The sequence below is a fragment of the Vigna unguiculata genome, chromosome 2 (assembly GCF_004118075.2).
Source record: "Vigna unguiculata cultivar IT97K-499-35 chromosome 2, ASM411807v1, whole genome shotgun sequence".
NCBI classification, from domain to species: Eukaryota; Viridiplantae; Streptophyta; class Magnoliopsida; order Fabales; family Fabaceae; genus Vigna; species Vigna unguiculata.
Genome location: NC_040280.1, coordinates 27,864,947 through 27,877,016, shown reverse-complemented (window position 1 = coordinate 27,877,016; position 12,070 = coordinate 27,864,947). Strand labels below are relative to the sequence as shown.

Sequence of the window (12,070 nt, the reverse complement as noted above, 5' to 3'; positions counted from 1 at the left end):
GACAGTAAAAATGTATGATTGAGTTGGAGAATAGAAACTGATTTCTATTTCTATTAACCCTTTTCTTGCTTTTCACAGGGTAAACCATGTTTGTTCACTCACAATAACTAAACAAGAGCTATCACTACCATCCTTAGTTAAAATCATGATAAATTCTAAACAATTTAAAGAATTGCTTAACATTAAATATCAACCAGTAATTTTCCCAACAAACCAATCCCTAACTCACTTTCAAGAATTGCATAGCATCTTAGTCGCATGGAGATTTATTTATAAAGAAATTGGCTCAAAATGAAGAGCAATTTTGGTACGGTGAGTTAAATACCTCCCTTAAGCAACAAAATCCTTGGGAAGAATTAGAAAGACCATCTGGTGAGTATCTCTAGTCCATCAACTAACTCTGAACAAGTAACCACTGTGTACAGTATAGCTTCCTTAACGACAGGTCAAAATTCCAGGAAGCAGACAGTATAAGTTTCCTTATAATATTATAACATCAAATTTCCTACATTCTGTCCAAATTTTACAATCAACAGTCTAGAACCGTTCAGCACCTGTTATAGAGATTTTACTCAAGCTCTACGCGTTTTGAATGCTCTTGACTGGTTGCACACACTTCACTGTTTCTTTGAGCATCAAGTTGGGGTGGTATTAAATTTCAGTTCCAGCTTTTCACCGAGGAACGGATGAGGGACGAGGCTTCCCCTTTGTGGAGTTCAAGTGCTGGGTGACAAATATAACCCCCATCACGACTATGAGACAACCAACTAGCATGCTGAAGAAGAGAGCACCCGGTTGCCTGGTCTGAACAAAGCCGTACACTCCATTAGAGGTGACAAGAATAAGGTCAGTGAGCCCATCATTTGAAAAGTCCTCACAGATCAAAACGTGTGTTGGTGGGCCAGGTAATTCAATTGTAGCCAATATACTTCCTCCCGGTGACATTATCACGGCTTCCTGTTCCCCAGCTGCAAGGATCATTTCCTGATTATCATGCAACCGCAAGGGAAGAGGCTTGAGTGTGGGAACCACCAGACCACCTTCCATCATTCCTGATGGGGAAGGTAGATTTGACCATGTAACACCAGTTGATTGTTGCCACTGCCAAATAGCATCATGACCATGCAAGCCAGGGGAGTATGATGTAATCTGCAAGAAACATTTTTTTTTCAGACCACCAATATCCGTGTCAATAAAATTGCAAGTTATATTAGAAACTATCCAAGCGCTAGACAAAGCTTCTCCCGCATTTCAAAATATCTTTATTTCAAAAGGTCGCATGCAATTTAATCCAAAAAGTTCGTATTTCAAAAGATTCAATAATCGTTTCTTTTAGAGAAGTAAATCTCAATAATGATATCTCTCAAAAAATCAACAATATAAATTATTAGTGAATGGAAAGAAATAGTATTGGTGCTCAACAAACAATTGAACAAATGCTGTACCTCTCCACGATTTGTCAAGAAGATAACATCGCCATGGCTTCCCTTCCGATGCCTATGACCGTCACTTCGAGGAATTAGAATAGGTGTTGCTACCTCTAAAGAGGCACTATCTGAACCTTGACCGTAGCTTCTATAAAGTTCACCATGTTGGAATAAGTTAAAATGGGTATAATGACAAATGGATACGTTAAAGAGTTGTTCCCGTACTGGTACACCAGATGTTGCTACAGCCCAACAAGGACGTAGCACTTCCATAGACCCACTGGCTACAGTCTGCTCAGCACCATTTCCTCCAACAGCCTGATAAGTGAATATTTCAGACGTCAGGCAGAAGAACATCCCCTATTTGCTATCAGGCTAGATTAACATGCTCTAGCTCGATTTTTTAATTAGAATGGGTTAAGAACATGAACCTGCACATGATCTAGAACTCCATCACCATTAATATCAGCATGTAGACCACCTTCCTGAAGATGAAGCTGAAATAAACAAATTTATCATTACATTAGACATGAAAATGCTTACGAATTATAATGTATTTTGACCAAAGAATCAATGTGCTCCAGAAGCTGAAAATAGTATCAGAATATTCAGCTTTACAAATACTTGCAGCCTTCAATGGCCTTGGCCTCTGTATTATTTAGATAAAATCGTGTTGTAACCTAATCAAGAAATGCATGGTAAAGCAAGAAATTCAAGTGGACTGAGGGATTTATGTTTACCTTGCATATCGTTCGACCAGATGCTAGATGAAGAGCTTCTATGCCCTCCTTCTGATGAGCCACAACAACATTAGGAACCCACCAAACCTGAGTGTAGTTGGTTATGGTGGGAACATAGGGAAGGTGCTGCATTCCAAGAGAGAAACATCATGACTGCAAATTCTTTACCCTTTTTCTATCAAAAAGTTCATTTTCTCAGTGTGTCAATTTTATTTCTTAGAAAACCAATCTCATGTTAGGCAATAACATGAAAACTAAAATAATATGATGCAAAGAGATTACTTCAGCATAGCAAACCCTTATTCAAGAATATCTAATTTAGACATGCTATGTCTCACTACAGAAGTGATCTAATACTACTCGGGCCTTTGCACCTAAATAACCAATAGATGATGCAAATGAATACCTTTTTCAGTTTAAATCATAAAATAAAAATTGGATATGCAACAGCTACCAAGCAAACAGGGCGTTTCTATTACTGGATGAATTTTGAGTTGTCAAATTATAGTCATATAAAAAGTAATTATGATTATGTCAATATAATTGAATGATTTCCAATACAAATTATCAACTATAACCAGATTTGTTAGCGGTTGCATAACATGATTAGTGTATAACCTTCTTAGATTTTGCTGAACCAGCATAATTTGCTGCCTTTCCAATTATGTTTGAAATTTTTTTGGTTGTGTCCTTCCCTGGAGGATGGTTTTCCTCAGGCTTGTGAAAAGGATAACTCATAGACTTTCCAGGAGTTCTCTTCAATGATTTTCTCTTATGCCGTCTGAAGTGGGCAAGCTTCAACAAAGTATCTTCTCTCCTAGCCTGATAAACACATTCATAAAATGTAAAGTATGGTCAGTCTTTGATATTAAGAGTTGGTATAGGGCTAACAAAGAATGTCAAATATAAGGTACCCAGCGATGAGGCATGACTCCCAAGATTGATTCTCTGAATTCCCTGCATTCAAACTAGAATCTCACACGTCACAGGAAGCAAATTTTAGGGGAATTAAAACACAAAAGATTTCTCAATTACATAATTTAAACAAAAATACTTCAATATATGCATATGTCATTGTTTCCACACATAATGGAGGGATTGATGACGGGAGTTCTTCTGGAAAAGCTCATACAAGTAAGCAAATATTTATCTTAATGGTTGACCACTGTACGAGAAAAGGTGGATAACATGAATATATGGCAACAAGCACACTTTATGTTCTAGGAATATGCTGACAATAAACATAGAGACACGTTTAAAACATTTATGTTTGAATTGCTTAGCTTATTGCAATCGAATAGAATGGAGTGAGAAAGCATGGTATTACATATCCTTTGCCTGGAACTTACTTTGACTTTTAGGGGATTAATGAGAAAAGGAAAATAATGAAAAAGTAATTACTTTGGTTTACTTCTTAACACTTACAGGTAACATTTAAACTGAACTAAAAGGACAGAGTGATTGTAGTCAATGTAATTAAAAAAGAAAAACAACGGTTTCATTGCTTTCCCCCAAATCTGGTCAGGTTGAAAGGCCCTAAAGAACAATAATCTTGTATACCATTATTACATTTCACTAATCTAGCATTACTCGTAGAGGCATGGTTTAGTTGAATAGCTAAAAATGTAAGTACCTCTCCAGGTTGACGGGCATTCAGAGCATGAACATCAAGCTTGTAGTTATGCTGTGGAAGTAATTGTGAAGCATCTGAAGAATGCACTTCAATGTTCTAAACGAAAATACAATAGCAACAATTAGACTAAAGGATAACATTACACTACCTTTCAACAAAATAGATGCTACATTAGTGAACACTAACGTTGGTTTATCCATGTAGCCAAGGTTTGGTTGTAGTTATTGTTAAATATCAGATTAGAATCAATCACACAATTCAATCAGACTTGACCATGACATCGATTCACTTGGTTGTAAAACATCTAATATCTGGTGTCAAAAGCAGACGTGACATGACTAACTTTGATGCTTGTTGGGTGGTGGTTCCATTTATTCATGGGTACTTTTTGGCAAAATATATAACGGGCACCAGTGGATTAAAATGCTAGTGTATATGGTAACACCTTTAGCATCCTTCTTCAAGGGTATAGTTTATTGACAACGAAATATACCTCAATATATTCTGTATTTCTTTTACTTAAATCAAACATTTTCTTCAGTTTTCATGTTTCCTCCTGAATTGCAACCACCTAAATAAACTTCGAAAGATAAAACAAACGACGATAGAATAGAGAAAGTGCACTTACTGAATTTAAAGATAGAAAAGTCTATCCTTCAAACAAAGATACTAAAAGAAACAAAAATGCATTCTTACATAATGAAATTTTAGTTTAAAGTTAGCATGATTTCAACACCCAAACAATAGAACATACTGAAGACCAAAGAATAGAGAACTGCACCTCATTTTTTCTGCTCCATCGTTCAACACCAGATCGACCAGCGAATGCATAAAATGCAAAATGGCGTAAATCCACAGTTCCAGAGTTTTCAGAAGCCTACCCAAGGCAAGAATCAGAATAAAAAGTCAAAATCTTCCACTACGTAAGGATAAGAAGAGAACTAACATCTACCTGATATATTTTTCAGAATAAAATAAATTTTAAGGAAAACCTCCTCCGTATGTACCTATAGGAGAAGACAAGAATAGAAATTGAAATGAACAACAAAAGGTATGATATTTGTAGAAACACTTTCGAATTAGCTTATCCAAAAAACTTTATAAGTTATGTATAAACTAATTTTAACAAACGGAAAAGTTTGTTCAGCTTTCCTTATTTATTTTTCTCTAAGAACTTGTGAAGAAGTTTACACAAACATACATTTAAAACTGTCTCCTATTTATTTAGCAGCCTGATTATGAAGGTCAAGATTCTTAGGCACCTAGCTGCAAAATGCGGAGTTTATTGGCTTAATTATACCAAGCCTTAGTAAAATTTTAAGGACTACAACTACATCAGTGTTTTGGGTACCTACAAGGTGGTAAACAAAACAAGCAAAAAATTTCGCACCCACTAGAAACCTGACTTTACCTCCTTTTCAGTAGTACTTCTTCGTTGTTGCTCAGAAAATCTGGCTCCCATTCCCATTTCTTCAAAAGGATCCATAAAAATCTAAAAAGTAGAAAACAGACAACATAGCTAGATTGAAACAATTGATTCAAAAATTACCAGCAAAAAGGACCAAGTTACCAATTTTAGCAAAGAAACAAGTTTGGATTAGAAGATAATACTAAAGAGTAATAATTCTAAACATACATTAGAGATGTATAAACCAAAAAAGTTACAATTGAAACAATCAAATAACAAATAGAAATTCTGAAACCCAAGAAGTAATGCAAAACATAATTATTAACATACGTCATCAAACATAATTGCAGAGAACTTTCAAAATTTGCCCTTGCAGAGTTTAAAAGAAAACGAGATGGCCACAACCAAGTGTCATTCATACGCAGCTAACGCTCTTTACTTTATAAAAAAGATGATAAACATCATCCACAATATATGGCAAGTTTTGCTATTAGAACACAGAAAGGGGCCTAGTAGGAAAATATAGTAATGAACCAGGAAACAACAAGTAAAGTGACACATACATGTGGCTGCATTTCCATCCTGCCACCAACAATTATCAATCCTGTATCTCCATGCTTTAGAGTATAATTGCTTATAGAGATAGCAACTTCCCTATGGTGAGCATTATGTGGAAAATCCTCCTATAACAACCACTAAAGGAATTAGTAAAACCCAACATGGTGTAATAAAGATATCACAGCACAGCTAAAACATCGTACCTGTAAATTATTCTCCCACAACTTTTGGAGGTTGGAATCAAAACACATTACAGACCAACCTGACGTTACTACAACCAACACCTGTTTCTGCGGCTGCCCAATTTTATACCGGTCAATATTGCCGGTGGCCATAGCAACAGGCCGTCTCCCAGACATGACACGTACTTTGTCGGGCAACAGAGACACCTCGGCCAACACACGCGCCTCACTGAATCCTTCATCGACACGTCTACTATGGGGCTCCAAAACCTGAGACCCCCACCACAATGAGACAACCCAGTTACCAACAGTAGTGGTACCAGTCAGAAGAACAAAGCTATTACCAAGCAAAACCAACAATCAAGTAAAGACTATAAATTTTTTGTGCTATACACTCGCACATTGAACCTAGAAATGAGAAGGATGCCAAAAACACGCATGAAAAATTACAAGTGAACGAAAATTAAGAGCAATAAAGAAGTGGAAACAGGTTCGAAATCAAACCTACCTGAATTTTGGCGTCGTTAGTAGCTACAAGAACTTCTTTCTTACCGTCTCCGTTGAGATCAGCGACGAGAGGCGGCGGAAGACGTTCGGCCTCGTATTTGATTGGATACTCATCGGCTAGGTGCATCCACGCGTCTTTGAAAGAAATACCGCCATCTTGCTAAACAGCGATCAATTTAAGATACAAACGTGAAATTGGATCGAGCGATAATGAATGACCAAATTAGGGTTTTATAGTGAAAGAAAGTTGGATAACAGGGGAAAAGTAAATGGAACCTGAAGAGTGAAGAAAATAGCGAAAGCGGAGAGCATAAGAATTGCCAAATCCCGCTTCCTCATGGCTTGCGAGCGCAATTCAGCTGATCTCTCCTCTTCCTTTTCCTCTTCCTCTCCCTCGCCTAAACATTCAACGTTCGCCCACCTATTCACTTGCACACTCCACCGTTTAGGTCTTCTATGGCTGAAAAACCAGTGAAAATAATTTTTATTCCATTCTCTCTTTTAGAAAGGAGGTGAATTTGATGTGTTAGTTTTCATCTTTGTCTATTTTGTAAAATTTTGATAAAACTATTTTATTTGTTTATGATAATATAAATTTTCAATAAATTTTAATAAATTATTATATTAGTTTTTAAAATAATTTACTCAAATAAAATTTATATTTTACCATATTCCATATTAAATAATAATTGAAATTTTCAATCTACAAACCTTAATTCTAGCTATTGGACATTTATACTATTTTTGAATTATTAATTTAATGTCACCTTTTTTTTTATTATTACTATTTTAATTATTCGACTATTTTATTTTATAAAGTATTTATTTCTGTATTAAGAATTTATAACTATTTCAAATTATAATAAAAAAACAATAGTTTACAAAAATATTACTTAAAATTTAATTTGTATAAGAAATGTGCTATAAATTTTGTTAATAAAGTAAAAATATAGATTAGAGTTATTAAAAATAAGAAATTATCCGGTATTAAATTTAATTTAATAATTAATCATATTCTTATTTATTATTTTACAACTTCCACCTACTTCATCAACTAATTTTACCACACGTGTTTAAGTTTTCAATTTTAAGCTATCTTATAACTAATCTTGGTATCCTCCTTTTTTTCATTTTGGAAAGAGAAGGGCAAGACGAGAAAAGTATAACATTTTTTTTAAATGCTATTATTTAATTTTTAGTAAATAATATTAGTTTAACGAGTGTGTAATACTATCTTTTTCATTCTAAAAAAGTTATAAAAAATAAAAGTTTCAAACTTACTGAACATATAAATCTCTACAATTTACACTATCAGTATATAACCTTTTATTTTAAAACAATTATATTTGAGATTGATTAGGAAAAAATTATGAATTATACGGTAAAGCATTCTCTTAAAAAAAACATTTTCGTGTGTTCAATTAACTAGTTTAAAATCATTGATATCTCATATTTTAGTTATAAATCATTCATGAAACATTATCAGCAATTAATTACTTTGACTTTGAATATTGGAGGACTTGATTATATTACACAAAAACTAATGAGTGGAGGATCGAGCTCAAACAAAGGAATACTCAACCACACTTACACAAATGCTTGTGATTCTTATTCCAGTGATTTAGTTTACAAAACCATTTTAGCAATGTTGTCATTAACTTTTGTTTATCATGTTTTTATAGCCAAAAAAATCCAGCTCAAAAAAATTATATTCATCAGCAGGCTATGGTGTTAAAATAACAAAATCCATATACCATCTCATAGGAAAACAAAAAGATGTTGAATTTCAAAAGTTATAAATATCTCAAGTGTATGAAAATGTGAATATTATACTACTTCATAGAATTTATTTTCTTTTATTAGTTTATGTCTCATTCTTATTACAAGTCAAAATATATATAAAAAAATAGTATGTAAGATTAGACATGTTTATATATGGACAAAAATGGATATATAGTCTTTATTAGAGATGATATTTTGTAGAGTTGTCAAAAAATTGGTTGGAACCCGTGTCATCACGGATTCGGTCGAGTTAGGTTGAAATTCTTTTACTAAATTTTAATATAAGTTAATTTTTGACCCGGCTTTTCCGGGTTGAATCCATGATAAGTCAGATTGGTCACATAAGTATTTTTTGTTAAGTTGAGATTTGAATTTGGGTCATGTCAGGTTTGTTTTTTTTTAGCCAACATATAAATAATTTCTATTTTTATGATTTTGATTTGTATTTGAATTGTATTAAAATTTATTTAGATTTAATTAGAATTATAATCTAGTTTTGACTAAAAAAGATAAAAAAGTTGTATTTTTTTAATTAAGTAAGTCCGTGAGTTAACTTGTCGATCACAATAGATCAGGTTGGATTGAGATTATTTTGACTCTTTGATAATAAACCGGGTTGAATTCGCTGAGTAATATTTTGAGATAGAATCAAATCACAGCAAAGACTAATTAACAATGGCATGCAAGCAAGTGATCTGATTCTAATGTGTTTATATATTAAAAAAATGGGATTTATATGCATATTTTTTTCTTTTGATTGTCCACAAGTTAGATCGATCTATTTTCCACCGATCCCTCTCCCCTCTCTTCCCTGTTTCCCAGGTCAAACAGTTCCTAAAAACTTGAACACTCCATACTCCTCGTCATCCTATTCTGCTTCTATAGTGGATAAGAATTATCACTATCAGAAAACAATACAGAAAAGACCAAGAAACATGATGCCCCAACGAGCTAATCTGCACATAGCCTTAACCTTTTTGCAATTTTGTTATGCAGGAAATCATATATTTCTGAGAATTGCACTTGATGGAGGAGTAAGCAAGCTTATCTTTCCTGTATATAGAAACATCACTGCCTTGGTTCTTCTGGCTCCACTCGCATATTTTTCAGAGAAGTATGCAGTTTAGCTCTTATAGGAACCCTTTACCTCTCCCCAGTTAAACTATCTAACCTTTTATTTAATTTTTGCATCTGATTTCTTCTCTTCAAGGAAAGATAGGCCATCAATAACCACTTACTGTGTGGTACACTTTTTCCTACTTGGACTTGTTGGGTACGATCCCATTATGAAGCCATTCATTTTTCCAAAACACATATATGTTAGGTGTAATTACTAAAACCCCACTTCTGTTTCTGGCAGAATAACAATGAAAGAAGGATTCTATCTCTTGGGTTTGGAGAAAACTTCACCTACCTTTGCCGCTGCTATGCAGAATTCAGTTCCTGCCCTCACTTTTCTGATGGCTGCACTACTCAGGCAAGCTACAATCTTTAAATGGTCAAATTTTGTTGAAAATTTTGTTAACCCTCTGTCAAAAGTCTAATAAATTGGATGATGACATGAACAAGTGATCAAATTTTATTGAAAATGTTTTGCTACATACACATTGTATATAAATTAAGCTCATGAGTATAACTTATTTGTTCAATTGTACACAAGGGAAGTGCAGATATGAGAGCGTTCACTTCAATAGAATCGATGGTGTGGCTAAGGTCCTTGGTGTCCTTGCTTCTGTTGGTGGAGCTACAATCATTACCCTTTACAAGGGACCTGTTATATATTCTCCACGTTTAGCATTTCATCAGGAACAATACTTGTCTATGATGGGGGATACCCCAGGAAAGGACTGGAACTTGGGTGGCATATATCTCTTCGGTCACTCCTTATGTTGGTCTGGTTGGATTGTGATGCAAGCATTTGTTCTGAAAAAATACTCAGCCCCGCTCACAGTTTCTGCATTTACGTGCTTCTTTGGTGTTGTGCAGTTTTTGACACTTGCAGCCTTTTTTGAGAAGGATTCCAAAGCCTGGCACTTCAATTCTAGTGGAGAGATATACAGTGTTTTGTTCTCGGTTTGTAAATTAAACTCACTACTCTATTTACATTTTCATCGGCATGTCTGTTCACTTGATGTTTCTATCTACAAGAAAACTGAAATTTTTTTTTTCTGAGGCACCACTGTAGCAAGCTTAATTTGAATTTGCTTTGAACTTAATCACGGTTCAAAATTGGTGTTTATGGTGTGAGTTGTTTTTATGTTAAATGGAAGCGAAATATGTAACTGAGATGACAAAATAGGTTGGTTTATATATATCAGGGAGTGGTGACTTCAGGGCTGGCATCAGCAATACAGATATGGACTATTGGCAAAGGAGGACCAGTTCTTGCTTCAATTTATCTACCTTTACAAACATTACTAGTTGCTGTGATGGCATCTATTATTTTCGGTGAAGAATTCTTCTTGGGAGGGTAGGTTTTGATAGTCCAAGTAACTTTAATTTCATTGTTTTATTAAACTTATTTTCTGCTAAGGGCTCTGAAGTTTGAGTTGGACTATCATGGACTCAACTCAACAATTAAAGAGTCAAATAAAGTGGATCTGTTGAATGATGATAAGTAAGATAGGTTACAATACCTCTAGCAAATTCCTTTCTATTTAAAAATTTGTTTTTCTGATGAGAATTGGTGAATAGGTATATTGTGGGGGATACCAGTTTCATAGAATGATTTAAGATACAGAATCATTTGAGATTCTTCATCTTGGTATATAACTACAATGTGTTGGATCAAAAGATTCTGATGTAAATTATGAAATTGTGACAACAATGGTTTATAGTACATAAATTTTTAGTATTTTCTGTTTTGAAAGTGCAGGATTATTGGAGCATTCTTAATCATATTCGGTTTGTATCTTGTTGTATGGGGAAGAAGTCAAGAAACCAAGACTATGAAAGAGGTCATAGTCCCCATTGATTCCAAGAATCACTGGGAAGAAAGAAGTGAAGCTTTTTCTCTTAACCAACCATTGATTACTGCACAAAGCTCTTAGAAGCAATGGGAGAAGGAATTAATATGATATAAAAATGTAAACGTCACTTGTGGTATGACCAAGTGTCACCAGATTTCTTTGTAGAGGGTTATTAGTTGTTTTGTTACTATTGATGATAGTCATAGTTACGGGAATTTGAATTCCTAAACATTTAGGTGACATTCCATTTCATTCTGGAAAAAATTACACTTATATTTTATTCTGTCATCACTTTGCTGAATTGCTTACAATAGACCTATGTTTTAGGTGTACACCAATTATCTTTACAGAAATGTATGGGTACTATTTTTCAAATAAGTAAGAGGTTGATGAAATATACGAACCTATTGTAATATTCCTTTAAAATGAATTTAAAGAGATTTTTAGGTTCGCAAAAACGAAGGAGAAAAAAAAAGAAGAGATTAATGTAATTTAGAGATTGAGACTCAAATAAAAAACCACATTTTTAGAGATTTAACAGAGCATATAATGAGTAGTTTCAATAATATTAGTTCAAAACACCGTCCCAAAATGTTCCTCTACATGCTCTCATTTCAAAGCCATTAAAGTGACATTTTGTTTTTAATTTTGTCTCCATATCCCGAATTTATTTCATATTTTTATCTATTAGTTTGACACTTAAACTTCTCACTTTGCTCCCATATATACTCACACAATTTGGTCATTGAAAAAAAAAAAATTAATTGTAAATATTTTTTGATTCTTACTTTTCTCATTTTGTTCGATTTCATCCTCACTTTATTTTAGTGTTCAATTAAATTTTAATTTTTAACAATTTAATCT

General features: G+C 33.8%; 2 protein-coding genes across 2 annotated transcripts; one reads left to right on the top strand and one right to left on the bottom strand.

Annotated features, from left to right (window-relative positions):
- Nucleotides 1-243: 243 nt before the first annotated feature.
- On the bottom strand, nucleotides 244-6,969 carry LOC114173442. Its single transcript, XM_028057850.1, has 13 exons — nucleotides 6,732-6,969; nucleotides 6,457-6,615; nucleotides 5,970-6,218; nucleotides 5,772-5,891; nucleotides 5,212-5,292; nucleotides 4,582-4,677; nucleotides 3,801-3,896; nucleotides 3,082-3,135; nucleotides 2,786-2,989; nucleotides 2,168-2,293; nucleotides 1,859-1,924; nucleotides 1,446-1,745; nucleotides 244-1,149 (listed from the first exon to the last, which is right to left on the bottom strand). The coding sequence occupies exons 1-13, from the start codon at nucleotides 6,792-6,794 to the stop codon at nucleotides 673-675; spliced, it is 2,091 nt and encodes a 696-aa protein (XP_027913651.1). The 5' UTR covers nucleotides 6,795-6,969; the 3' UTR covers nucleotides 244-672.
- Nucleotides 6,970-8,983: 2,014 nt separating this feature from the next.
- LOC114168972 (protein WALLS ARE THIN 1-like) lies at nucleotides 8,984-11,507 on the top strand. Its single transcript, XM_028053980.1, has 6 exons — nucleotides 8,984-9,351; nucleotides 9,448-9,510; nucleotides 9,598-9,714; nucleotides 9,908-10,310; nucleotides 10,556-10,707; nucleotides 11,113-11,507. Exons 1-6 carry the CDS (start codon nucleotides 9,173-9,175, stop codon nucleotides 11,285-11,287), a joined length of 1,089 nt encoding a protein of 362 aa, XP_027909781.1. The 5' UTR covers nucleotides 8,984-9,172; the 3' UTR covers nucleotides 11,288-11,507.
- Nucleotides 11,508-12,070: the final 563 nt, after the last annotated feature.